Source organism: Lipotes vexillifer, unplaced genomic scaffold (assembly GCF_000442215.2).
Source record: "Lipotes vexillifer unplaced genomic scaffold, Lipotes_vexillifer_v1.1 scaffold586, whole genome shotgun sequence".
Classification (NCBI taxonomy): domain Eukaryota; kingdom Metazoa; phylum Chordata; class Mammalia; order Artiodactyla; family Lipotidae; genus Lipotes; species Lipotes vexillifer.
Genome location: NW_006781860.1, coordinates 701639 through 729170, shown reverse-complemented (window position 1 = coordinate 729170; position 27532 = coordinate 701639). Strand labels below are relative to the sequence as shown.

At 41.0% G+C, this 27532-nt stretch overlaps 1 protein-coding gene across 2 annotated transcripts in view; it reads right to left on the bottom strand.

Annotated features, from left to right (window-relative positions):
- Positions 1-27532, bottom strand: part of REPS2 (RALBP1 associated Eps domain containing 2) — a 231222-nt gene that overhangs the window by 79241 nt on the left and 124449 nt on the right. For both annotated transcript variants that reach the window (XM_007454850.1, XM_007454849.1), the window contains exons 10-13: positions 25494-25563; positions 23975-24028; positions 19497-19542; positions 16281-16417 (exon numbers count right to left, since the gene is read on the bottom strand). In XM_007454850.1, coding sequence (XP_007454912.1) covers positions 16281-16417; positions 19497-19542; positions 23975-24028; positions 25494-25563 — 307 coding nt within the window. The remainder of the gene's footprint in view (positions 1-16280; positions 16418-19496; positions 19543-23974; positions 24029-25493; positions 25564-27532) is intronic.

Here is a 27532-nt window from a genome sequence, read left to right as displayed (position 1 = left end):
CTCTTTCCCCCAAAAATGGCACTAGCTCATGCATCTTTCCTTGTTTGGTTGTTGCTGAAAATTTCTTCCATGTGTTTATGATTCTGTGTTCATTTCCTTTAATGGCAGGAGATATTAATCTAGCTTCATTCTTCCAATTTTATGTCTAATTCATCTTTTGGTCTCCCGTGGTGCCTAAGCACACTACCTTGTGTTTAGTAAGTACACAGTGGGTGAAAAACTGGAATTTAATTTAGTGAAAAATCTTTCTTATAATATTTTCAGCCCATTCATGACCTTAAATTAGATTCAAATATTTTATCCAGCATGCTCTAATCACTTTTTTAAAAAAAAGTACACCTTCAAGCAAAGTGAAATTGAAAATGTACTTCAGCTGAATAATCTCGTGTACACATGCAGAAGATGACAATGTACCTGTTAATAGTACCACCTGCTTTCCCAGAAAGGAAGAGAAGGAGAGAAAAGAGGGGAGGTGAACACATTTTCTGCATACATTAAAAGCAACCGTACCCATGAAGCAATTACAGGTTTATTCCTAAAGTCTTAACAGTTAATAAGATGGGACACCAGATATCAGTAAGGCTTTGCCAAATAAGTGTCTATCAACAAATAAACGGATAAAGAAGATGTGGTATGTATATGTACAAAATGGAATAGTACTTAGCCATAAAAAAGAACAAAATGTTGCCATTTGCAGCACCATGGATGAACCTGGAGGGTACTATGCTCAGTTAAGTCAGAGAACAGCCAGCACTGCATGTTTTCACTTGTATGTGGAATCTAAAAAATGAAATAAGTGAATGAATATAACAAAACAGAAAGAGAATCATAGATACAGAGAACAAATTAGCAGTTACCAGTGGGGAGAGAGCTGAAGGGAAGGGCATGATAGGGGAAGGGGATTAAGAGATATAGACTACTTAGGTATAAAATAAATAAGACACAAGGATGTAATATACAACACAGGGAATACAAACAATATTTTATAATAACTTTAAGTGGAGTATAATCTACAAAAATATCGAATCACTATGATGTACACCTGAAAGTAATACAACATTGTAAATAAACTATACTTGATTTAAAAATTTTTGATAAGTGTAATCGGGAAAAAGTAATAAATACCCATGTCTTGAAAAATAGATTAAAAACTTCACGAAAGAAACTACCATTTAATCCTAAATTCAGAAAACACAGTAATAATTTCCAGTGTTTATTAAATTTATTGAAAGATACGCATCTTCTGACACTGATCTGCTGAATCTCAGCTTCTTAGTATCTTTATCCAAAACACTAACCTCTAAAATTTTTTATCCTCTTACTTCATTATGCTTAGAAATTTCCCAACAAAATATTATTCATTTATATTACTGCCTACTTACTAATTTCCTTCAGATTTTTAAAAAGCCCCAAATCAATGACTAAATGAAAACATGTTCCAATTTACTGAGTGGAAATAAAGCAGCAGATGTAGCAACCGAAAGCTTCAAGGAACAGAAAGCCGATTCTTTGGGGGAATAAAACTTGGAATAACTTCAGCTGTGGAAAAGGGCTCCCATTCCCCCAAACTAGGAATATTTTAAGAAAAAAATAAAAGCATTCAAATGCCAAAGGAAAAAAAAACCCTTAAAGGATGGAAAATGTTGAAAGAAGCCTGCCTGCGGGACCTACACTTTTAAGTATCAATCAAGTAGAGAGTTAGCCATATGCAAAGCTTCAAGGATTTCATCAGTAAGGATCATTCTTCTTCTTGGCAAGTTTATAAAAATGGCTATTTCTTTGTAAAAGAAATTGTTCTTCCTTTCTCTCCTTTCTTTTTTTTTTTTTAGAATATTTATTTATTTATTTGGTTGCACTGGGTCTTAGTTGCGGCTTGCCAGCTCCTTAGTTGCAGCACATGGTCTCCTTAGTTGTGGCATGCAAACTCTTAGTTGCAGCATGCATGTGGGATCTAGTTCCCTGACCAGGGATTGAACCCGGGCCCCCTGGATTGAGAGTGTGGAGTCTTACCCACTGTGCCACCAGGGAAGTCCCCTTTCTCTCCTTTCTAATCACAAAAGCATGTGTGAGCCTATGCCTGCCCCCTGATCATCCAGTTACACATAGTGATGGGTTCACTACGTCACACACACACACACACACACACACACACACACACACACACACACACACACACACACATATATGATGAAGTGTGTGCCAGGAGTACCTTTCCAACAATACCTGCCTTGATCCCCTGATAATGACCAACTTACCCTAAAAAAAATAAAAGATCATTAAATTCTCTGTTAAGCGGAATAATTTTTTCACCAGTTAAAAGAAATGTACTTACATATGCCTTGGAACTGTTCAAGAAGGAAAATACTAATGATTGCGTTTGGAAAAGTAATGAAATCAAATTCCATTCTTTCACTTTACAGATGAGAAAATTAAAGCCTGGGGCAGTAAAATGACATCATCAAGGTCACAAGGCTACTGTGATGCAGCAATCAGTATCACATTTTGAACCTACAGGACAAGTAGTGGTAAACAGCAGAAAAGGGCACTGAGATGGGAAATAAGCAGCTGCAAAGGGGTTATTCTATACCCAGAGAATAAGTATGTCAGAAGGCTATAAATCAAGAATACTGAAACTAAAGGATGCTTCTGCATATGCTACACATCACAAACTCATTTAAGTAAGATGCTAAACACTACCTAAAAATGTGCCACTGCACCAAATATTTAGCCTTCTGATTCATATGAATGCCTCTTCACAAGCCTACATGTAACTCCCCTGCTTTAGAAAATATTCAGTGTAGTAATGGCATACAGACATACAGATCAATGAAACAGAATGGAGGGTTGCGAAATAAACCCTTATATTTACAATCAAGTGATTTTCAACCAAGATGCCAAGGCAATTCAATAGGGAAAGGGGAGTATTTTTTCAACATACAGCACTGGGACAAGTGGATATCCACATATAAACAGAGGAACTTAGACCCTTACCTCACACTATACACAAAAATTAAATCAAAATGGGTTAGAGATGTGAATGTAAGAGCTAAAATTATAACACCTTTAGAAGCAAAAACAGGAGAAGATCTTCAAGACCTTGCGCTGAGCAAAGATTTCTTAGCTCTGACACCAAAAGCATGATCCAATCAGGAAAGAATTCATAACTTGCATTTCATCAAAATTCAAAACTTTTCTGCTTCAAAAGACACTGTTAAGAAAATGAAAAGACAAGGCACAGACTGGGAGGAAATGTTTGCAAGTCACATGTCTGATAAAAGACTTGTATCCAGAATATACAAAGAACTCCAGAATATACAACTCAACAATAAGAAGACAAACACCCAATTTAAAAGTGAGCAAATGATTTGAGTAGATATTTCACCAAAGAAGATATAGGAATCACTAATAAGCACATGAAAAGATACTCAATATCATTAGTCATCAAGGAAATGCAAATAAAAACCACGATGAAATACCATGTCATACTTACTAGGATGGCTGTAACAAAAAAGATAATAGTAAGTGTTGGTGAATAGGTTAAGAAGTAGTAAGCATTGCTGGTGGGAATGTAAAATGGTACATGAACTTTAAAAACTAGTTTGGCAGTTTCTTTAAAAGTTAAATTTAGGGACCTCCTTGGTGGTCCAGTGGTTAAGACTCTGAGCTTCCAATGCAGGGGGCGTGGGTTCGATCCCTGGTCAGGGAACTAAGATCCCACATGCTACTCGGAGAGGCCAAAAAAAAAAAAAAAAGTTAAATATAAATGTACCATATACCCAGCAATTCCACTCCTAGGTATCTTGCCAAAAGAAATGACAACATATGTTCACACAAAGATTTTCATGCATTTAAGTCCTGACATCATTACTCATAATAGGCAAAAAGGAAAATCAACTCAGATGTCCACTGAACTGAAGAATGGATAGACAAAATGGTGTAGCCATACAATGGAATACTATTCAGCAATAAAAAGAAATGAAAAACTGATACATGCTACAACATGGATGAACCTCAAAAACATTATACAAAGTAAAGGAAGCCACACACAAAAAATCCCATATTGTATGATTCTATTTATTATGAAATGTCAAGAAAAGGCAAATCTACAGAAACAGAAAGTAGATTAGTAGTTGTCTGGGGCTGGGCATTGAGATTAACTCTAAGGCATGAAGGGATGTTACTGGGGTGCTGAAAATGTTCTAAAACTGGAATATGGTGACAGTAGCAAAATTTCATAAATTTACTAGAGATCATTCAGTTGTTCACTTAAAATGGATGAACTTTATGGTCTGCAAATTATACCTCAATAGTTGTTTTCTTTAAATTGAAGTTGATTTACAATGTCGTGTTAGTTTCCAGTGTACAGCAAAGTGATTCACTTTTTTTTACAGATAAAGATACATATTGTTTTGCAGATTCTTTCCCATTATAGGTTATTACAAGATACTGAATATAGTTCCCTGTGCTATGCAGTAGGATCTTGTTGTTTATTCAATATAAGTTTTTAAAGCTACGCATGGAGAAAAAGTATAATTAATCATATGCGAATACAGGTGAAACAAGATGGGTGAAACACAGTGATAATTATTGAAGCTATGGGCTCAGCATTTCTATTCCTTTTCTCTCACAGACACACATAGGTTTTTGATAATAACTTAATTTATTTATTTATTTATTTATTTATTTATTTATTTTTGGCTGTGTTGGGTCTTTGTTTCTGTGCGAGGGCTTTCTCTAGTTGTGGCAAGCGGGGGCCACTCTTCATCACGGTGCGCGGGCCTCTCACTATCGCGGCCTCTCTTGTTGCGGAGCACAGGCTCCAGACGCGCAGGCTCAGTAGTTGTGGCTCACGGGCCTAGTTGCTCCGCGGCATGTGGGATCTTCCCAGACCAGGGCTCGAACCCGTGTCCCCTGCATTGGCAGGCAGATTCTCAACCACTGCGCCACCAGGGAAGCCCATAACTTAATTTTTTAATCATTAAAAGAACAGATATATTCCTAATATCTCCAAGTACTTATGAAGGCAAAACTTCCTTTCCTGTCTCCCTGAAGTACCTCAGGGAAATCTGTCCGACACTGTAAATCACGTAGAAGGAAACAGGAAAATGATATTAGCTTCCTGCATATAGAGGGCAACAAATTTATTCTTTAATATATTATTTAACTTTAGATATTAATTAGTGTTATTACCCATAGAAAAACAGTAAGGCATGCCTCCCAAATTAATATAGATTGCTTTCTCTGACACCAAATCTGCTGCAACAAAGATATGAACAAAGATTTCCCATCTTCAAAGGATTCTGATGGAGAACAAAACAGTTACATTCTCTGGACCTCAGTCTCCTAGCCTATAATATGTGAGAGTCGGCCAAGATGACAAGAGAACTCAGGTTCTCTTTTAGCACTGACTTCCTATGATTCTAGAATTTATTTGCCAGTGTTTACCAATAACTCCTTGTTCCTGCACCATGGGGTATGTGGCATGGGTTAGCTAGCTCTCAAATGGAGACACAGAGTTAAATGACAAAAACACATAAGATTTAACTTCAGTGAAAGACAAGTTTCATTTCTCATATTACATTTACATAAATGTATTTCTCCTAATCATTTTACTACTAAACTCCTTAAATCACCAGCCTTGTGTGTGTGCACACACGTGTGCGGGCACATGCATGCACACGCGAGTATGTGCACGCACGCACAGGTGTGTGTGTTGGAAGGAAGGTAGGCAGGAAGGAAGGCAGGCAGACAGGCAACCTGGAGAAAGAGTCTATTGGAATTGTCTCTTTTCCACGATGAATTTTTAAAATATGACATATAGTCAAACCAACTTTTAGTCTTAAACATTTCAAAATGAATTTGTGATAACTACTTCACACCAAAGTTTCTTAATCACTCCACATCCTTCTGCAATCCGAATTAACCCTACCATGCCGATGGACTGCTCTGACTTCCTATAAAGTCCTTCGCCCCTAGTCTCCATTCTCCTTGGCCAGTCAGCGGACTTTTAGACTTACAGTCTCCACCTATTCCTGAAATACACTCCTCCCTGGGTATGCCAGGTCATGGTACTATGTCCCTTACTGAATTCATGTACTCTAATGGCTTCAGGTCCAGTTGTCAAGACAAAGGAATCTAGTGTTTACACAGAAGGTCCTGAAGGGTTTTGAGGAGGGAGGTGGCACCTCATAGTTGTGCTCAAAACAATTAATCCTGTTGCTCTATGAAGTAAAGAATGAAGCAAGCAAACCAGACTGGAGATTACCTAAGTAGCCTCCCAGGCAAGTGGTAATAAAAACTGAACCAAGGCAGATACCAAAGAAAAACGAACAGAATTTGACTGCAAAAATCGTATCCACCCTTCAGAGACTAGCTTACGCAAGTCTGCACACCCCTCCCCAACACATCCACAGATCATGCTAGTTAGAAACCACCCAGACTCAGCACCCTTCTCCCATGTAACTGTAATACTGATTGGCAGGATGTGGCCATATCCATATTCCTCTTGGAATTCTCCATAGTACCAAGGACACAGTTAAGTGCTAAGTAAGTACTGGTTAAATGAATAAGACACTTTTCCTGATCACCAGTACTGAAGTCTATTTCAGTTTTCATACAATTCTATAAACTCAAATGCATATAAGGAATTTAGTGATGTATTGACAATTAAATTGTATTGTGGTACTCTTCAGCTCACTAGAATTATATGGGTCATAAGGAAAATGTCCAACAATAGGAAAATGGTTAAATAAGCCATGGTCCAAGTTAATAAAGGTAAAAGAAATAAAACAGAGTATCGCCATTCTGCAACTTCCAATGAAATCATGGATCTATAAGCAGTGGTTTGCTAGAAACAGTTCATACCAGCTTGTGAGAGCCAACTGTGCAGATCTGTCTAAACCCCACATTCAGCGACCCATCAGTAAGAGTGAAATTTGCCATGGCAGGAATGTTTACACCATAAAAACTGATAATGGCCAGTTGTTAACCATTTACTAACACGCCGCTAGATGCAGGCAATGGTGATCAATACCTGATAAAAACCATTATTTGAAAGGCTATTGGGGATCTTTATCATAATGGATGAATCAGGCTAATACTACGTGAACCCACCGATCAATCAAACATGACAAAAACAGAGGCATTAGACATTGAGAACCTCCTAATGTGATGCAGTACGAAGTACACAGTTATCACTTGGACGTCTTCTTGCCGAAAGTAGAATCTGATTCTAATGAAGTCTAGATCTATCTACTCGTTTATAGGAAATACAGGAGATGGAAGAACAGAGAACAAGTCAAATACAGAACATGGAAATGTCTATGGGGTGGATGATTTTCTTATGAATGAATGAATAGCAAGGGAGGGGTTTAAAAAGGACCCTATCAATAAAAAGAGACTTAACAGATGGCAAAACAAGTACAATATGCATGTTGCCCTTGTTTGGATCCTGACTGGAACAAGCCACTATAAAAAAAAGACATACTTGAGACAATTCAGGGAATCTGAACGCTGGCTAAATATTAGATGATATTGAGGGATTACTGCTAATTTTGTTACATATGATAAAGGCTTAGTCATTTTTTTAAAAGGCCTTATCTGTTAGAGATACATATGAAGTATTTATGTATAAAACTATACACTACCTGGGATTTGCATCAAAATAACCTGGGGATAGGGGTTCTCTACTTTTACACACATTTGAAATTTTCCACAATACAGTTTTTAACAGAGTAGCCAGTGTGTAGAACACATATAATAAGAATGACATGGGCTTCCCTGGTGGCGCAGTGGTTGAGAGTCCACCTGCCAAGGCAGGGGACGTGGGTTCGTGCCCCGGTCCGGGAAGATCCCACATCCCGCGGAGCGGCTGGGCCCGTGAGCCATGGCCACTGAGCCTGCGCATCCGGAGCCTGTGCTCCGCAACGGGAGAGGCCACAACAGTGAGAGGCCCGCGTACCACAAAAAAAAAAAAAAAAAAAAAAAGAATGACAAAATTACCAGTACTGATATGGATATATCTCCAAGAAATAATATAGTATGAAAAAGCATTGGGGGAAACATGCACAGCATGATGCCAATTATTTTAAATACAAAAAACAAAAATGATGTCATAGGTACACATACACATTAATAAGTGCACTAGAAAACATCAGAGAAATACATTCCCAGGGGAGGACACTGGGCTTGGTGGGGATGAGGTTAAGGGACGCATCTGTAATGTATGAATTTTATACACGAGAAAGCATTTTTCTATTACTCAAACGAGTTTTACAAACATTTTAAAAATAAAGGTTATACTAATATTTCCCACCCCATCCTCCAGAGATTCCAGTCCTGTTCCTCCCCACACTCCCTAGTTAAAGCACTCAGCCAGCAGGGAGGGCTGTAAAACTGGACGGTGGATCTAAAAGAGAAAGCACGCTGCCCAACGGCAGGACCAGCTATACACTCACCTCAGTAGGCCTCTGTAAACCTCCAGCTTTCTGTCTTTTACAGATACAAAGCATACACTGTGCTACTATAGAAACTCTCACATAGCTTACTGGAAAAGAAGAAACCTCTATAAATAGAGAAAGGAACAGGAAAAGGCAAAAAGAAGCCAAAGACAGACAGTACACTGCAACCACAGCTTTGAAAGGCTGAGACTGGCCTGAGTCTGGATGAACACACTGAACACTGGCACAGACAAACCTGAAGCACCTGGACTGTATTTTTTTTTTTCCCGGTACGCGGGCCTCTCACTGTTGTGGCCTCTCCCGTTGCGGAGCACAGGCTCCGGACGCGCAGGCTCAGCGGCCATGGCTCCCAGGCCCAGCCGCTCCGTGGCATGTGGGATCTTCCCGGACCGGGGCACGAACCCGTTTCCCCTGCATCAGCAGGCGGCCTCTCAACCACTGCACCACCAGGGAAGCCCCTGGACTGTATTTTTACCTCCAAGAATGTTCACCGAGCCCAACAGCCCAGTCACATCTACTTCTCTAGGTTTAAATGAACTTCCAGACTTCAAATCTCATGACAAAGTGACACTATACCTTTTATAAAAGCCAACACCTTTTATCTATCAACCACTGAGAAGCCCAAGGGGAAAACTTAATGAATTCTGAGTGTGTTACTTCTCACGATAGACCCCTCCACAAACAAGACCAGGCCTGAAAGCAAGGATTCAGGTCTAGAAAATTGGAAGGCATTCCCTGGCCCTTCAAAGACAAATGACTGCAGCAGCAGCCAGTTGCCCAGGTCTGGAGATGAATCCCAGTCCTCGGCTGGCTGGTGAAGCAGGGTGAGGCCTGCAACCAACAGGAATAATAGCATTCTGCCTTCTAACCTCTCTTAAGAACTCAATCTGCAGCAGAGGCACCTGAACAGAGAGAGACGTGCCTAGTAAATATCTGGCCAAATAGACAAGTTGGGAGAGGCAAGTAGGGTAGAGAGAAGAGAAATACTTGCCCCTTCTTGAGGCAGCAGAGCATAGGCTCCAGCATTGGACTGCATGAGTTTGAGCGTTAGCTCCACCATCAACTAGCTCCATGACCTGGGCCAAATTAACTTCTGTACCTCAGTTTCTGCATCTCTAAAGTAAGGATAAAACAGCATCTACCTCATTAGGATTGCTGTAAGGATAAGAGATAATGCATATAAAGTACTTTAAATGTGTCCTTTGTACAAAGTAAGCCTCGAATTCATATCAGCCGTTAACACTATGATACCTAGTACTTGGTGTTAATAGAGTAGAGAGCCCAGAAACAACTCTTGCAAATAGGGAAACTTCACTTAGGACAGAGTGGACATTGCATACTGATGGGTAAAGAATATACTATTCAATAAATGGGACTAGATGAATTGGTTTCACAAATGAGAGAAAAAGTAAAACTGGTCGCAAGCATTCAGTAATGATTCTTTCCATGTTTCCCAAACACTAAAAGGGATTTCCTCCCTGACTTGTGGAAAGATGCAGGATTAGATAAACAGTTAGAAGTCCAATAATGAGTATGTTCCCTACCTCATTATCTAAGTTAAGGATAAGATGTGTCCAGACAACAAATAGACAGGTTCAACAAAGTTACAGGATATAAGGTCAATATACAAAAAACAATTATATTTCTATACACTAGCAATGAAGATTGCAAAAATGAAATTAAGAAAACAATTCCTTTAGAATAAAATCAAAATAAATAAAATATACTCATTCCTCAGTATCCCTGGGGGATTGGGTCCAGGACCCCCCTGTGGATACAAAAATCCAAGGATGATCAAGTCCCTCATATAAAATGATGTAATACTTGCATATAACCTATGCACATCCTCCCATATACTTTAAATCAGCTCTAGATTACATATACTACTTAATACAAACGGTTGCTGGTGCACAACAAAGTTAAATTTTGTTGTTTGGAACTTTCTGTAATTTTTTTCCCTAATATTTTCAATCCACAATTGGTTGAATCAGTGGATGCAGAAACTGAGGATACAGAGGGCTGACTGCAAGAATTTGAAGAAGTACAAATTTGTATGCCGAAAATTACAAAACATTGTTGAAATACTTAAACAAATGAAAATACATTCTTCCATTAAGACTGGAAGACTTAATATTGTTAAAATCAAAAACAGGGCTTCCCTGGTGGCGCAGGGAAGAGATATGGGAACATATATATATGTATAACTGACTCACTCTGTTATAAAGCAGAAACTAACACACCATTGTAAAGCAATTATACCCCAATAAAGATGTTAAAAAAAAAAAAAAAAGAGAAAGCCTGTGTGCAGCAACAAAGACCCAAAGAAGCCCAATAAATTAATTAATTAATTAATTAAAGTTGCAGAAAGAAATATTCATCTGTAGAAAACCCAGGACAGATTGTTCTCAGCTCATCACTCAATAAACACATCCCCACCACCACCAAATTAAGACAGAACCCTTATCACAACCCTTTGCCCATCCATACATCTCACAATGGAGGCTATGGGAAGTCCTCCAAAACTATTCCTCAGTGTTGGAGGGCCACTGAGGAGGAATCTGAAGAACATATCAGAGCCTTAAAGAATGCTCTGGAATGCTCTGTCATTTCAGCTCCATTCTAGGAGGTGGCAGCAGATCGTTGTAAAAATACCCTGGGTACAGATTGGTAGGCAGGTTTGAGACAGATAAACTCATCCGGAAAGGCCATCTGTGGTACTCTCAGGTGCCATCTGGTCACTGCAGCTATAGAGTGAAAAGTAACTTTTTTGTAGTCAGTAATATCTATATGTGAGGCAAAACTGAAGAGATACAAATGGATATTCGATGAAAAGTAAGTTTCTCTCTTACACCTGGGCCCCGGTCATCCTATTCTCTTCCCCAGAGGCAACCACTGTTACCACTTTTTCAAGTATCCTTCCGAAAAACTGTCTATACAATGAAAAACATACGTATCACGCACCAATGCCTTTCTCACTCGTCTCAGACAGCTCTCCACTTAGTACACGTACCTTATTCTTTTTAACAGCTTCATAAGATCCCATGATATGGATGTACCATAATTTCTTAACCATCGAGTGAACTTTTATTATCAGTGTGTCTAAAGCAGAGAGAGGACATCATCTACCCATGGGCAGATACTACCCATGGATGTGTTTTGTTTGGCCATCGTAATGGTTTTAACATGTGGCTCTCAGTGTCCTCGGCCATATGGGATGTGGTGGAACGAGCTGTCCACCAAAATGCACTCTCCTTTCTTAACATAAGCGGGGTGGCACTGGGAAGTGGCGGCCCTGCCAGGGACTTCCTTTCCCACTGCACGGCAGCTAGCTCTATCCAAGGGACTAAGTTGCCCCTGTTAGATTTGTGCGGACATGATGAAGATTCTTGGTCTGAATCTCTAAAGGGATGGCTACATCTCCCCCCCGTAATCTCTGCCCCTTCTGCCAGGTGGAGGCTCAGCGGCTGGACAGGGCTGTGTGTAGCACTGAGGCAGCTGACCGTCACTATGGAAACTTCGGGCTGCAAACCCACGGCTTTGGAGGAGGCAGGGCAGTGTCAAGAGTGGGAGGAGGGGAGTTCCCACCCCACACAGTGAAACAGAAGAAACCCTTTTACGAGGGGGGGGGAAAGCCTTATGAAAACAACTGTTTCAGTGAGGAAAAAGAGGTTAGGATCTAAAAATTATCGTCTTCACTGTCTGATTTTTCTTACAGGAATTTCAGTAATAAAACATGTTACGTGGCTGTAAGTATAGAGCTATAAAATTTAAACCTCACTGAGCAAGTCCCAGGCTTGACTGCCTCTAGATTTTGTATGCTTGCATCATCACTGCCTTAGACCTTCTTGCACATTTTTTTCTCTCCAACAGAGCAGCTACATGGGACTGTGAAAGGATGGCTCCACGGCCTGAATCAGCTATGACAAAGGTGAGCTCCCTTTTCCGCACAGCGATCCTATTATGTCAACGTCTCCCTATGAAAACACACGCTTTAGGTGTAATGCTAGCACCTACCTATCTCGAGCCCTGGGATAGTCTAGACTCCTGCACATCACATGTTCACACCCTCTTTGCAGATATCAAGGTTAAAGCCAACTATCCCACACTGCCAGAGTTGGCTTGGTTCATTTTTATAGATCCACAATCTAAAACAATCCTTCATTATTCTTCCCCATATTATGTTACCTATCACAAATTTGAAGGCATTAATGCCACCCACTTCTGAGCTATTCCTTCCTTCCCAAGAGTCATTTGAATGCTATCTGAATCCTATACCGAGTCTGTGGGCTCGCCCCCGCTTGGTCTCCTCAGGCTCTTATCCTATTTGCTTCTCCCTCTGTATAAACATCATCACCACTACATAACAACCATCTCACCTTTTCCTTCATTGCCCTCTTTCATTCTTGCTTCTCTGCATCTTCTCTCCATCCTACTTCTTCTCCACACTATCGCTCTACCTTAGGCTACGCTGACTCAGCAACTTAGCCTCATTCACTGTTTTTCACAATCCTGTGATTTCCATTTTTAAAAACATTAGCTTCACTTTATCTTTCCTTTTCAACTCAAGTTCATATCTTATTTCATTGCACATTATCTTTCCCTGTTTTCTTTACCCTTTCCTCGTTCTTCTGTTGTTATAAACAGGATGGCCTAGGTAGAGTCTGTCTTAAGTGATAAAGTTGGCTAAAAGATGGGGTACTGGGGGCTGGAAGAACATGGACCGCATGAAGGAGCAGGTTAGCTTAGCCTCCCCAAGGCCACCTTCACATTCCCAAGGGCTCGAGATAAGACAGGTCCAGACCCTCATAGGAAAAATGAGGAGGAGACAAGCGGTTTCTGTGGTTGGGCAAAGAGCAGGAGTGCCGGAAACTAAGTGTGCCTCCACTCGGGCAATTCACAAAAGAAGAAATATTAATGTCCAGTAACGACACAGGAAAAGATGTTCAGGCTCACTAGGAATCAAGGAAATGCAAACATTTGTCTATCAGATAGGTAACGATTAAAAAGATGAACATTACCCAGTGCTGGTGAAGGTGTGAGGAAACACTCTCAGGCGACGTAACCAGTGGGATAAGTTCATAAGGTACAAGTTTTTGACAGCACAGTTTGACAACCTGTATCTACCCTTCAAAGGTATATGGCCTCTGTCTCAGCATCTCCGACTTCAGCCCAAGAAAATAAGTAGACAAGGAAACAAAGATATAGATACGAAGTCATTAATAACCTCTACCTTGTTTAAGACATGAGAGCAGAGAGAGGTTGGTGGTGGAGGCTGGGAAAGAGAGGTCCATGCCTCCGTGGGGGCGGGCAGAGAGGAGAGAAGCAGAGAGGGAAGGGGAGGAGAGGGGAGCAGCATGTGAGCACGAGAGGACACTATGAGGAAGAGACAGGAGAAGATGGGGGAGACGGGGACACAGAAAGCCCCACAGGGCACAATCAACCACGTCACCCAGGCACGAAGAAATGACACAGCTCCATATTATGAAAGAGGGTTAATCAGGAAGCTCAGGATATAGGACAGCAAGCACAGTGTGACCCAGCTTAGCTAGAGTGACACATAAAGACAAGTGTGGCAGAGGGGTGACTTCATGGGCACCACGGTTCTCACTGACGGTGCTACGGTGACTGGCTTAGACTCTACCTCGCGCTTTCCTAGCTTGTCAGAGTTTTAATAAGTAATTTCTAGCAATATGCAATACACTAAAATTCTACATAGTTTAGACAGACCCTTGTACTTTCCTGTGAGAATTAACCCACAGGCAAACAAATTAAGTAGATGAAATGGTACCACCTGCTTTTCATGATGCAGACGTGCTCTGTTTCTCATGTGATCAATTTAAACTGCTTGTTAAAATTTCATTTGTGTAAACCTGTACTGGAAAGACAATGGAATTAAGCTATGAATACAGATGTCACCCACCTAGCTATTCTTTGGCATTTATCAAATGAAAATACTTTTCCCTTGAAGTCCTATCAACATCGGAGACGTCAAGAGAAGCCGTCTGAATTCAGGCTCTCCTGAAAGCAGCCCCTACCGCTGGGACTTGGGAGCAGGCATTTGATTTCGGTGTGAGGCGAGCACGACAGGGCAGGAGGGCAGCGGGCCCAGACAAGGTATGTTAATGAGGGGCTACTGCCACAGGTGGCCACGGCTCGGTACCTCTGCGAGCCTTCCCGGGGACTGTGAGGAACGAGGCACAGAACTGTCCCACCGGGGGTCAGGAAGTCAGAGGCTTTCCTCAGACCCCCCTCTCCCTGTCGGTCTTCCGTGGGAGTGAGTGCCTAGGAGCCAAACATGTCACTACTTGAATGACATCTATTACCTCATCAACACCCTGTAATTCTCTGGAGGGTTGGTCCTGTTTTCGAGACTAGGAATCTGAGAGGCAGAAAAGATTAAGCCACTTGCTGAAAATCAGATAGTTAATAAGCAGCTGAGCTGAACTCCAAATTCAGTCTTCTCTCTCCCACTCTAAGGGTGCTACGTGGTAAAGGCCACGGCCCGTCCATTCTCCAGCATAGCTGGCGCTCCTCGTGGGGAGAGAGACACAGCCTGAGAGAGGGGGGCATGTTGCCAGCCTCTCTCCTTGCAAGGAAAACGTATGGAGATGGTTGCCCAGATTGTTTTAATCTTCATGTGTCCACAGAAAAATCTTCTAGGTCAACATCCACCAGCCACGTGAAATTTTTATAGCATCACCATCCGTGGCTACTCCCACCCCAAATACCAGTTACATGAAATTATGCCAGAATTTGGATCAAAGAATGGGGGAAAATTCAAGACAAATTTTTATCTGATGAACTCATGGCAGAGAATCAAATTTCATAGAGAGTTCCTGATTCCGGTATATTAAAAAACAATCTATAAGTTTACTATGAGGAGAGTACTTTATTAGAACAAATAAAACATGCTGAGCTCTGCCGGGACACAGGGGTCATGCTCATGTGTGAGCCAAGGAGATTCTTTCCTTGCTTTAGTAAAAAAGATAATCATCTGCAAATCACTAGCATCTGAGGTTGGCTTGATTTAAAATGCACAGAGATACAGAAAAAGTTCCAGGAAATCATTGTATTTAGAGCTTGCCTGCATTAGTCAGTGGAAAGGCCCTTGCGCCTCCCAAAATAACACTTGGGACAGCAGCTGTACGCTAGCACCTTCACTCATGTGAAGGCATGGCTAGCACCTGCGGTTCCGCAGGCTCCCAGGAGGACAGCTCCTCTTCACAGGGAGCCAGGGGAGCAGACAGGCTGCCCCACACTCCCCGCCTCCAGCCCAGCTGTACAGCAGCTGCCTTGAGCAAGTCCCATCCCCAGAAGCTCCAGAGCAGCCCAACTGAAGGAGCCCTTGACCCAGATGCCCACACTAAACACCTAACCATCAGTCAGATTTAGAAAGCAGAGCCCCTTAAGCATTAAGCCTGGAGGACACAGGATCTTCACCAGAAGGATAAAATGCAGAAAATTCTGGCCAGGCATTGACCACCGAGACCTTTCACAGAAGAACGGCATAAGCGTCTGAGGAAATCACAGATGGCAATCCTGGACACAAATCACCACGATGCAGAGAACAAGACCCTGGCCACAAAGTGCACTGTCTGGGGAGGAAGCATTTTCATCCTCTGGGTACAGAATTTCATAATTCCTGGTCCGTAGCAAGTGTGGGCAAGACTCCAGACACATGTGATATCTATGTGCCAGCCACGTGAAGGCCGTCCGGGCCAGGTCTGCTCGTTCTCTGGACCCACAGAGGCCTCTGTAGTGACACCCATCCAATGACTCCAACAGGAAAGGAAAGGGCTGGGGCACAGAGGGGCACTTCACCTGGCACACTGGGCTGGAAGACTTTATTCAGATCCAAGGAGGAGGCTCTGGAATGGGTTTTCTGTGGCCGCGGTGGCGGGGTGGGAGGGTCCTCGCCCCTCTTCATGGCCTCTTCTATGGAGGTGCTAGAGTAGGATCTGCAGCAAAATAAGGGAAGGTCAGAAGGCAGACAGCAAAGCTTTACTCTCTGAAACTGGGCTGAAACAGAAAATACCCACAAAAGGCAAAGCGACTACCAAGGCTTGCTGAGTTTCCGGAGCAGCCAGGCACGGTGCTGCCCCCTGGATACCACACCAGCTGCAACAAGCGCCCAACCCCCAACCCTGAGTCACAACCTTTTTTAACCTCTTTGCTCTTATTATACCTTAGACCTGAACTTACCCCAGAGGGAATGCTTTCTGCAAATTCAAATCCATTTCGATTGGAATTGTTAATAACACGTAAACCCTTCCACTTAGGTACTTCCATACTTTAATAGAAGGGCTTCATGGTATTAACTGACCGCAGAACTCTTCTCCTGTTTACATGCAAACGTGATAACGGCACATATGGAACTGGGACAGATAAGCTGAGAGTAAGAATCAAATGTTCAACGGAATATGCCACAAATGAAATTCAGGAGAGGAAAACACACATCAGTCAGGTTGAGGGCCTTGGTTGTCTTACCATGAGAAATACAGGTTTGGGGAAATTTTCAAAGCAAAAGCCTCCTCTTAACCTTCTTTCTCAATCTGTAACAAGACAGGAGCTAACTAGGCAATTTCAGAGATTATAACTCCAATTCACGGCATTTAATGAAAAAGGAACTAAGTAAGTTGCTAAAGGTCACATAGCTAGAAGGTTACATAGGTTTCATTCAAATTCCAGTCTCAGTTTCTAAATTATATCTTTAAAATGTTCTGAGACTGCCTGCCTATGAGCCAGGGAAGAAAACTTGGGGCACAGCTAGACTATATGTTAGAGCCCTACTTATTTTCTAAATTAATTCAACTCAGTACATTACTCTATCGCTTAGGAATAAGTTTGCGGATGAATTCCCAATATGATTTTCTAAGAAGCTCATGTGTACATCTTATGTCTGTTCTATTCAGCTTCTGAGCTAACTTCCTGTCAAAGAAGAAAATGACCTTTGATCAGAGATGTGTCCTACAGATAAATTAAACTCAGAAAAGTGCCTTGGTATTTAGCTATTACATTGGCACTCAGGAAATTAGAATCTATCCATTACTATTAAGCAATTTCAGTTCTTGGTAAAGCTGGTTTTGACATAGCAAGTTCTTATTTTCCTGAATAACTTCCTCAAGGTTTCTTTGTGGTAGTCCAGAGGTTTTTTGTCATGCAAGGTTGCAATCTTTAATAAAGCCACCGTAATGGCATGTGACATGCTCTGGGGTGGTCCCTGTAACACAACTGGCAAGACAGGCAAAGCAAAGGCAGGCAGGAACTAGCAGGAAGGTGCTCTGATCCTTTCAACCAGAATAAAAGGGAATCCATAAAAAAGGACAACAAAGTTTTCAAATGGGAACTCTTGATTAAAAAAGGAAATTAGAGACCCCAGCTAGAAAGAACTTTCTATGTCAGATACAGCTCTAGTGACATTTTTCACTCAAGAAAGAGAAAATAATGTGTACATGTATAAATCATGTGTGTGTGTGTATATCTACACACATACATATAATTGAGAACACAATCTCATACTACATCTTATTCCATTTTACTTCCATATATAACCTGCGTATTTGTATTTTTATATGGAAAGTTAAATGAATATCCAATAAGTGATACAGTAAAACTATGACTGCAACCAATTAAAACATAAATGTGCTGGGAATCAACAAAATGATGAATGTAGCAGTGTTAGAAGGGTGATTTCCCTTTCCCTTACATTTCTACATGGCTTTATTATTCTAAAAAGGAGGATTAAAATAATTTAATTCTCACGGTCTCAGTAAGGACCCAGTTGGGTGCAGTGAAAATAAAAACATCCAAATTAGACCAAGAGACCAATCCCTAAAAGAATAGTATATAAAATTTAGCAGAGATATTAATAATAGAATATGTGACTGAGATTTTGTCATTTCACTCGCTTTGAGAGGAAGCCAGCAGAAGTAAAAACTGTGAGGTTCAATTTCTGCCATTCAGAGAAGGGTTTGCCTACTATGAAGGCAGATAAATGTTACTATTCCTACATCCTAAAGCCAGCATGGACTAACCTGTAAAAGATCCATTCATCCTTCAAAAACAGGATGAGCAAATGTGGTGGCCACTGAGAGAAACAGGAACTATAACTTCTTTTCCTACCAAAATGAATTAGTGTACCTATTATTTTAAAAAATATGAACACAGATATCTGTACCTTCTACAAGGGGTAACTCTTTGACTTACAAGGAGACGAGAGCTCCTTAAATTGGCAATACTGCAAGCATACAAAATACGATCAGATTTAAATTCACTTTCTCAGGAATACATCTAGCAGCCAAAGGAGGAAAAAAGTCACTAAGAGCCAAAGCAAAACTTGGAAAACACACACGTAGCATCCTGTCTCCCACTGCAGTCTACTGGTAAAGAGCAGTCTCAACACCATTTCCCCTCTTTGAGGTTCTAGTATTTCTATGAGAGTCTGTATTTCTCTTTGTTCCTCCCTTCTGATGTCAGATGTCAACCACAGCACTGCCTTACTGGCTCTCCCTCTTCTACTAACCTCTACTGACTTAAAAACTGTGAAGTTGAAAAGAGGCTCTAAGAGGATGAAACAGTCCACAAACACTGCTTACGTGAAGTTTCGAGCTGCACTGAAATTGCCGAAGCATTTTAGTTCCTTACTCTAGATTTTATCCCCCAGACTTCCTATTTTTTGGTGTTCACCTTGTCATGACAGGACATTTCAGTGTTAGTTACCTTTTAATGGTATTTCCCACTTTCCAAAGCTACTTTCCCCCTATTCGTTATCATCCTGCAGCAACAGGGTCACATCACATTGCCCCTTCTTTGTGTCAGGTGGCTGGAGAGCAGCAGCCCCTCTCCCAGCACCAACAAACCCAGAAACTAAGCGCCTCCCCAGCAGCACTGCGGGCTCCAGTCAGGCCCCTCATGACGAGTGAACTCACCCTCATCCTAAGCTTCAAATTGAAGGCAAAAGATTTGGGGTTGGGAGGTTTGTTTCTAGTCAGGGACATGGCACAAAGGGCATTCAAGCAGAAGTTAAACAAACACTACCTGGATCTTGGTCTTGCTTTGAGACTGTTGGAATCCTTAGGAGTGGCTGAAACAAAGATTAGTTGTTGTTTGCTTGGGTTTCATGTCTGCAGTTAAACAGGTTTTAAGCAGCACCTGGGCTAGTACAGAACACATCAACAGGTAAACATGAGGTACAGGTATCTGTGTGGAAAACTTGACCGCTTCCACATTTTTGCAATTCCATAATTTTATTTCTAAAGCTAAAGGCACAATTAAAAAGAAAGAAAAACCAACGTATTTTTCCTTTCATCAGAGCATTTAGCCATGAAGCCATTCTCAAATCGAAGTTGATTAATGAACCAATTCCAGCCTAAAAGACAACTCTCTCAAGAGGTTATCTATTTATACAATGATGGGTTCAGACTTGAGGGTTTCTTGGTCTATCATGATAGCCTAGTAATAACAGATTTTGAACCAGTCTCCCCTGAAGGCTAGGAAGAAATCTATTGGGCTACATATTTTAAGATTTTCTTAAAATACACCACCAGGACCACATGACCACAAGAAATCAAAGTCCCACAGTTAAGTCTAAATGATCTACGCAGCTTTTCCTATAAGAAAATATTCTTGTGTCCCAAATCGCAGAGAGAATATTATGAAGTGAAATCATTAAAATATTTTGTCAACCATACAACTTTTCCTTCTCCAATTTAAATCATGAACTAGCTTGCTCACTACCAACACATATGGAGCCTACTTTCCCATCATAAGCTGTTGGGAGTAATGAGAAATACTTACAAAAACATTAATCCTCTTTTTACGTTTTCAATCCTCTGTGGAAGACAACTTTAGAAACCACTAGCTGTGCTAAGGTTTTGCAAACGTTGCAAATTTTTCATCATAAAAATGTCATAAAAATTCAAAGAAAAAGTGCTACTAACTAGGAGCAAGGAGAATATAGTTTGTATACTGCTTGCACAAATTTTTCCGGAATGAAAATGTCTCACTGCATGATGCCATCCTCTTTAACATTACTCCAAAGATAAAACCCCTCCTTGGTATGAAGCATGCTGGATTTCTGACCATCATTAAACTCCTTGGGTTGGATAAGCAGGGCAGAATGTGGAGCTGAGATGCTAACAAGGCCCAAAGCAAACTAACAGCACACGTCCCCTTAGCTTCAGTTAGCTATAGAAGACGTGCTTTTCTCCCAACTGAAGCGCTCTGGCTTCTTGGAGTGAGGACACGGGCACCTTTTAACTGCAAACCACTGAAATGCTGCCGGAGCCCCGAGAAGCACGGGAGGCCCAAGCAGTGTGAGCCTGCCTTGGCCAGTCTCGTGCGCCCGCACGAAGATGGACAACCACCTCCCCTGCTCCAGCCCCCTGGCGGCAAAAGATGGCGGCCCAAGAGAGCCAGCCTCTCCTCCAGCCCAGCAGGCTACCTGGGGGCTGGGCGGACGGTGCGAGGACCACTCACCACGGGGCTGAGGGCCACCCTCCAAGCAGGCCGCCCATGGCTGGCTCCAGCCCGCTTCTCTCAGGCCCCACTGCTTCCCAGAAATATGTGGGCAGAAGTCTCAGCCATTTTAAAACACTGTTCCCCAAACCAGACCGCGGTGACCGTTACTTCCTTTGTCCAGGGCCACTATCTTTGTCTTTGTGTCGGGGGAGGGATGGGTGTGGAAGGAGCGGGGAACTCTGCTGGTGAGAGATAGACAGGCAGGCAGATGGCGTGATGGGTGTGGCTGAGCCGTGGACACCAGGCTAGGAGTCCTGAGGTCCAGGGGCTACTCCTGGCCACGACCCTCTCTAGCTGTGACCTCTGTGAACCTCAGTCTCCTCACCTACAGAATGAAGATAATAAAAATGAGGCCCCTTTCTCACTCAGAGAGATAAGAAAGTGAAGGCACTTTAAAAATTTAAATGTATTCTAGAATTGCAACATATTACTGCTGTAGGGTGTTCCTAATTTTTCATGCTTAGAAATCTGGTTTTGAAATTCAGTTCCTTCTAGGACAGCACGGGAGGTGTAGGTGGGTGCAGGGAATGGAAGGAGACACCAAGGGGTGGCTGCCAGCAACTGGGCAGCTGTGAGAATCACCAACAGCAGGCAGAAGACTACAGCATGAGGGCGAGCAGGCCCGACGCCCTCGGCAGGACCTGGAGACACACAGAAAAAGATGGCCACGGTGCAGTATAGCCTTTTGAATTAGGCTAGAATGTGCCGTTAGCTAAGAAATCCATCAGATTCCACTAATATGTACATGTTCAGTACTTAAAAGGGTAAGGGTCTATGAGAAAAATATGTAACAAGGAATACCGCGTTCCCTGATGACAGAGTCCCATATCCCATCTGTAAGCCACCACATTTTCTTCACCACCATTACTATTATCATGGTTATCACCACCCACTGTGGAAGGAAGAGCAAAAGAGGGAAATGAGATCCCAGGCAGGGCTGGTAAGCTTCCACAGGTTCGAGATCAGAAAAAGCTGGAGAACACGATTTTAGTTAAGTCTTCCATCAGCCTCCAAGCCCCTGAAAGTCAGACTCAGCATTTGGAGCATGTGAATATCCACAAAAATGACAAGGGCAGGTTGGATCAGAATCCAGGCAGAAGTCCACAGGCAGATCACAGCTTCTCACTGAGCTGGGCAGAGGGAAGAAGAATGAGAACTTCCTGGAACACTCCAGGCATGTCATCTTTCCAGGAAACAGAAACAGGATAGGAGGGCAAGCCTAAAGTTTAATTCTCCAGGAGGCGGCAACTCAACTGAGGTGAACCGCCCACATGGCACGGACAGCCTTCCAGAATTAGAAACCACCACCTTGAAACTCTTGTGTCTCCTGCTAGGAATCCAAACATTCCCCGGAAAAGAGGGTATTAAATACGTTTTCAGCTGAGGGATTCCCTCATATCCACTCCAGAAAGGGCAGCAAAGGAAAGAACAAATCAGAAACCACATAGCATGCTCCCAGACAGAATGTGAAACAAATTCAGATATACTTCACGTACTGTGGCACACACACCCTGATAGGTTCTGTCTGGTGATGCCATGCCCCATTCAATGAAGGAATGTTGAAAATGACATCTAAAGCTCATGCCCCAGAGAACACGTAATGCTCGTGGAAAAAATAGAAAGAGTTATTAGCCTAAAAGGCTGCTGGAGAAGCACAATTTAACTCTCCAAATTTAAATAACTTTTACTGATACCATAACATGAAGTTTACAAAAACTAGGATGTATCCACTTCATTTCCAGAAATTAGAGTCGGAAAGTACCTACCTCAGGCAACTGTCCTACACAAATAGAGCATTTCCGCCTATGATGAAGGAACCTGAATCAGTTCCAAAAGCCAAAACTAGGCTTGAGAATTCCTACCACTTTTGGAGTCATAGTTGATCTACGATCTTAATTTTCTATTTCTTAACGTCGCTTTCTAGAGGTAGTGGTTCCCAAAATAGGCTGAACATTAGAACCCCCTGGGAGGGAGGGGCTGCCTAAAAATACAGATTCTTAGGCCTCATCACTGCAATCAATCATATATTCTCGTTCATATTCATTCTCCCTCCCTCCGTCCCTCTCTCTCCCTCTATCCCTCTCTCTTTTAAACCTTAAATGAACTTAGTATCTGGGAAATACTGTACTGTAGCATAAGCCTCGATGTATATTGATTCCTTTGTTCCAACTTTAAAAAAATAAAGCCTGGATGATAGCTAGTTAACCAAAACAAACATGATTTACTTATGAAATATTAAGAGAAATAACAATAAAAGAGAAAGCAGCAAGTTCTTTCATGAGCTCATAACCAGAGCTCCAAACAGTAATGCCATCCCTAGCCAGTTTGTTCTCAGCTAGGTTCATCTTGGTTCAGTGATGGCTCTGTCGAGAAAGCTGAGGCCACAGGCCCGACCATCTCCATGGTTCCCAGACACAGTTCTGACTCTCCAAGAACCTGGGCAAATACGACTTTTATTTCTCTCCTTGGAATCCACTCCATGTGTAAGCACATTTACCTGCCTTCTTGGTGGTGAAGCATAATGAAAGCGTTTGAGATTTATGCTTTGGAAATGGAAAGTTTCACCTGTGAGCCTCCCATTAATCCACCCCATCAGCTTACTCTACGCAGAAATCACAATGGCTTGTTGAAATCTTCCCAAATCCAAGCCTTCTCAATTTTATACTTAGTGACAATGAGACCCTCGATTCAAACTGAGAAATCCTTTCAGTGAAACCTATATTCAGAAATTAAAAAGAAATCACCCTCTTCTCATACCTGAGAAGAGGGGAGGAGTAAAAAAGAAACCAAAAGGTTTCCTTAGAATAAAACACAAGACAAATATTTGGACAGAAATATATATATATATATATATATATATATATATATATATATATATATATATATACTATCACAGATGTACCAGTTTTCTCACTGAAACTACAGGGTTGTTTTGGTTTGTTTGTTTGTTTAAGAAATTATTACATTAAAAATATATTAAATTGGTTTTCTCCTACCTGAATCCTCGGACATATCCTTTGGTAAGGCTTCATCCGTAGCACTCTTCAAAGCTAGCAGTGTTTCATTTTGTTTTTAAAGAACAAGAGAGGGAAAAGTAAAGAAAAAAAAAATTTATGTCTCAGACACATTACATTAAAACAAAGAAACCCTAGTCATCACTTATGAAAACGGTGTTACAAACATCTATAAGTTGCTGTAGCACTTACTAAAACAATAAAAGTCTCCTAAACTATGGTAACAGGTTCTCCTCCTACAGAGAACAGAGGTATTTTCAATGTTCCAGAGAGAGTGCCTCTAGTGGCTGGGAGGAGTATTACCAGGAAGTATCAAATTTCCCCGTTTCTTTCCTGACATCCAGAGCAAAGACATAAGGATCTCTCTGAGAGTGAGAGCCAGGATTCAGGATTTTTAGAGCTCACGAGGTTATTCCAATGGGTAGTCAAGGCTAAGACCCACTAGTAAAGACGGTAATCAGAGTACTTGCTGCCACAGACAACATCTAGGTCTGCCTGCCTCTCCTGAGCAAATACTGACAAAGAGAGCATGCAATTACTGTTTCCTAATGGGAAACATTTTTCATGTTTAACTCCCATACAAAGCTACATCCATGGCAGGTCATGATAACAAAACCTGAAATAGCTTCACTGATTTTTAGTCCCTTCAGATAAGCCTTTCATTTATGGGCAGTGAATCAATATCAGATAATAGAAGGAATACGGGCTTGAGAATTCGAAAATCTTGGTTCTTATCCCTGCTCTTTTTCTTACTGAGCAAATAATTCATACTGCCTGAACTTTAGTTTACTCATCTCTATATTTTATGTGATAAAACATACCAGCCTCCATTCCATTTTGTGAGGACTGAATAATACAGTGCATGAGGAAGGACCTGATAGATTATAAAGCATTATATAGAAGTATGGCAGGAGGTGGGGTGTTCCTCCTGCTCTTCTAGATAAGTCCCAGGCCAACTCATCCCTGTGCTTGATGCTAGCTGTAACACAGAACACCGTGCTGCACTGCTCTCACCCGTCTAGTAAGATAAGCAAATCATCACAACCCAACACCCACAAAGTCACAGAAAATAAAGCCCAGGGATAGAAACTCTCTCCAGAAGGTAACTTCCTCGAGGATTAGACCTGTGTACAAATGTGCATGTATAATGACATTCTGGGATCACATCTGCCAACACAAGATGTTATGCTCACAAACCGTTCAGCTTCTAGTCATTTCCTAATTAGTACGACCAGATTCCAATAAAAGGTGTTGGAGTAGGCTGAGGGTCAGCAGTGAGCACAGGGTCATAACTGAAGGGCTTTGGACACTCAAGGTCTTGTTACCACTTTATGAACTATAGTTTCGTCACAGCAACTGGAACTACTTAATCCATCCAAATGTTTTCATATACAGAGAACAGTCCTCAGATGCTCTAGAAGCCAGCCACTCCAAGAGAAGTAGATTAAAAATATATATAGGTAAAATGTCCCTAAAGGAAGAAAACTCATTCTTTCCATACCTTGTTTGTCATCACCAGTCACATCTTGGGTAGGGACAGGAAAGTCAGCCATGTCTTTAATAGATAGCTTCTTGGAAAAGAAAAGTAAATTAATAATATGGGTTGGAGTGGAAATGAAGTGATGTGCACATCTGATGCAAATGTTTTTAAAAGTTATGTATCTTGCCAATATTTCTGTCTCCCATAAACCCTGACATTTAATACTATTTTATTTTTTAGATTTCTAGTGGGGTATAAGTTAATTTGTATTGAAAAATTTATATACACAGAGGGAAAAAATAATGACTTAGATTGAAGTACATGTATAGACCACACATTATATCTCAATCTGGTGTGGGACTCAGCCAGAGTTGTGGAGCATTTGCCCACGACTCCAGTCAAGAACAAACCTGTGCTCTAGGTACTTTCTCACAAGCAGAGAGAGGTTCTGACAAGTGGCCCCATCACATGGGTATTTGCCAGGATCTCTTATGTAGCGGGTGTTCAACCCTGATTCAAACAGCCTCCTTGTCATGGAATAAGAGAATTTTACTGATGAGCAGAACAAAATTTTCTGCTAACTCACTGAAGGAAGAAGTCCTCACACTAAGAAGATGAATACCCAAATTGATCAAGTACTGATTAGTTTAAAATTCTATGTAAAATCTACTTACTATAATTTCTTCTACACTCTCAATTAACATGGACTCTGTCCTCTGATAAGATTAAAGGACAATACATATTCATAGTTGATATATATATGTAAACACATTCTAGAAAGATATATAAAAATTGAAGGGTGATTGGTAGGTGGGGATAGGGATAAGAGAACTTGCCACTATATGCCTTTTGATATTCTTTTTATTTTAAACATGTTAAAAAAATCAAATAAAGATAAATTTTAAAACTTAAAGAAGTAGGGTAAATTCCTGGAGTTAGCCGGTGCTCCAAAAGGTTAACTGGTTTACCTCTCAGAATCTGAACAGCCCAAGAGACATAAGCAATACTTCTGTTTTCAAACTGTTTCAAAGAATGGAGTTAGAATACTGCTTGGTGGTAACCTGATCTAGGGTTTAGCCATCCACAGGCAAGTCATTCTTGGCATTACAATGAAGCCTCCAGATGTAATTTAGAACAGAGAATGTATCTCAACAGCGCCCTTCTTTCATTTTCTTGTCCCACGTGGATTGTAATCCAGATCCTTAGCAGAATAAAATAATTTAGGAGTAGAAAATATGGATAAAAAGAAATCCAAAAGAACACTGTTGAAAGAATTTTTTTTAATCTAAATAAAAGGAAAGACACCCCGTGTTCATGGGTCAGAAGACTTAATATTGTTAAGATGGTAATATTCCCTAAATCCATCTACAGATTTGAAGCAATCCTTCTTGCTTTTTTGCAGAATTTGACCAGCTGGTCGTAAATTTCACATAAAAATGTAAGGGACCCAGAATAGCAAAAATATTCTTGAAAAAGAAGAACAACTTACCAGAAAGTTATAGTAATCAAGACACTGTAGTACTCACATAATGACAGACATATAGCTCAATGGAATAGAATTGAGAATCCATAAATAAACCCTTAAATTTGTGGTCAACTGATTTACAGTAAGCGTACAAAACAATTCAGTGGGAGAAAATTGTCTATTCAATAAATGATGCTGGGACAACTCGATATCCATATAAAAATAAAGAATGAAGTTGGTCCTCTTCTTCACAGCATATATAAAAATTCACTCAAAATGGACCACAGATCTAAATGTAAGACCTAAAACTATAAAACCCTTAGAAGAAAACATAGGAATAAACCTTCATGATCTTGTATTAGGCAATGGTTTCTTAGATATGACACCAAAAGCACAAGCAAAAAAAGAAAAAAATTAGATAAATTGAACTTCATCAAAATACAAAATATTTGTGTTACAAAGGATACTATCAAGAAAGGGAGAGAAAAACAAAGAAAAATACTTTCAAATTATACATTTAATGAGAGATTTATATCCAGAATATATAAAGAACACTTACAACTCAATAAAGAACCCAGTTTATAAATGGACAAGG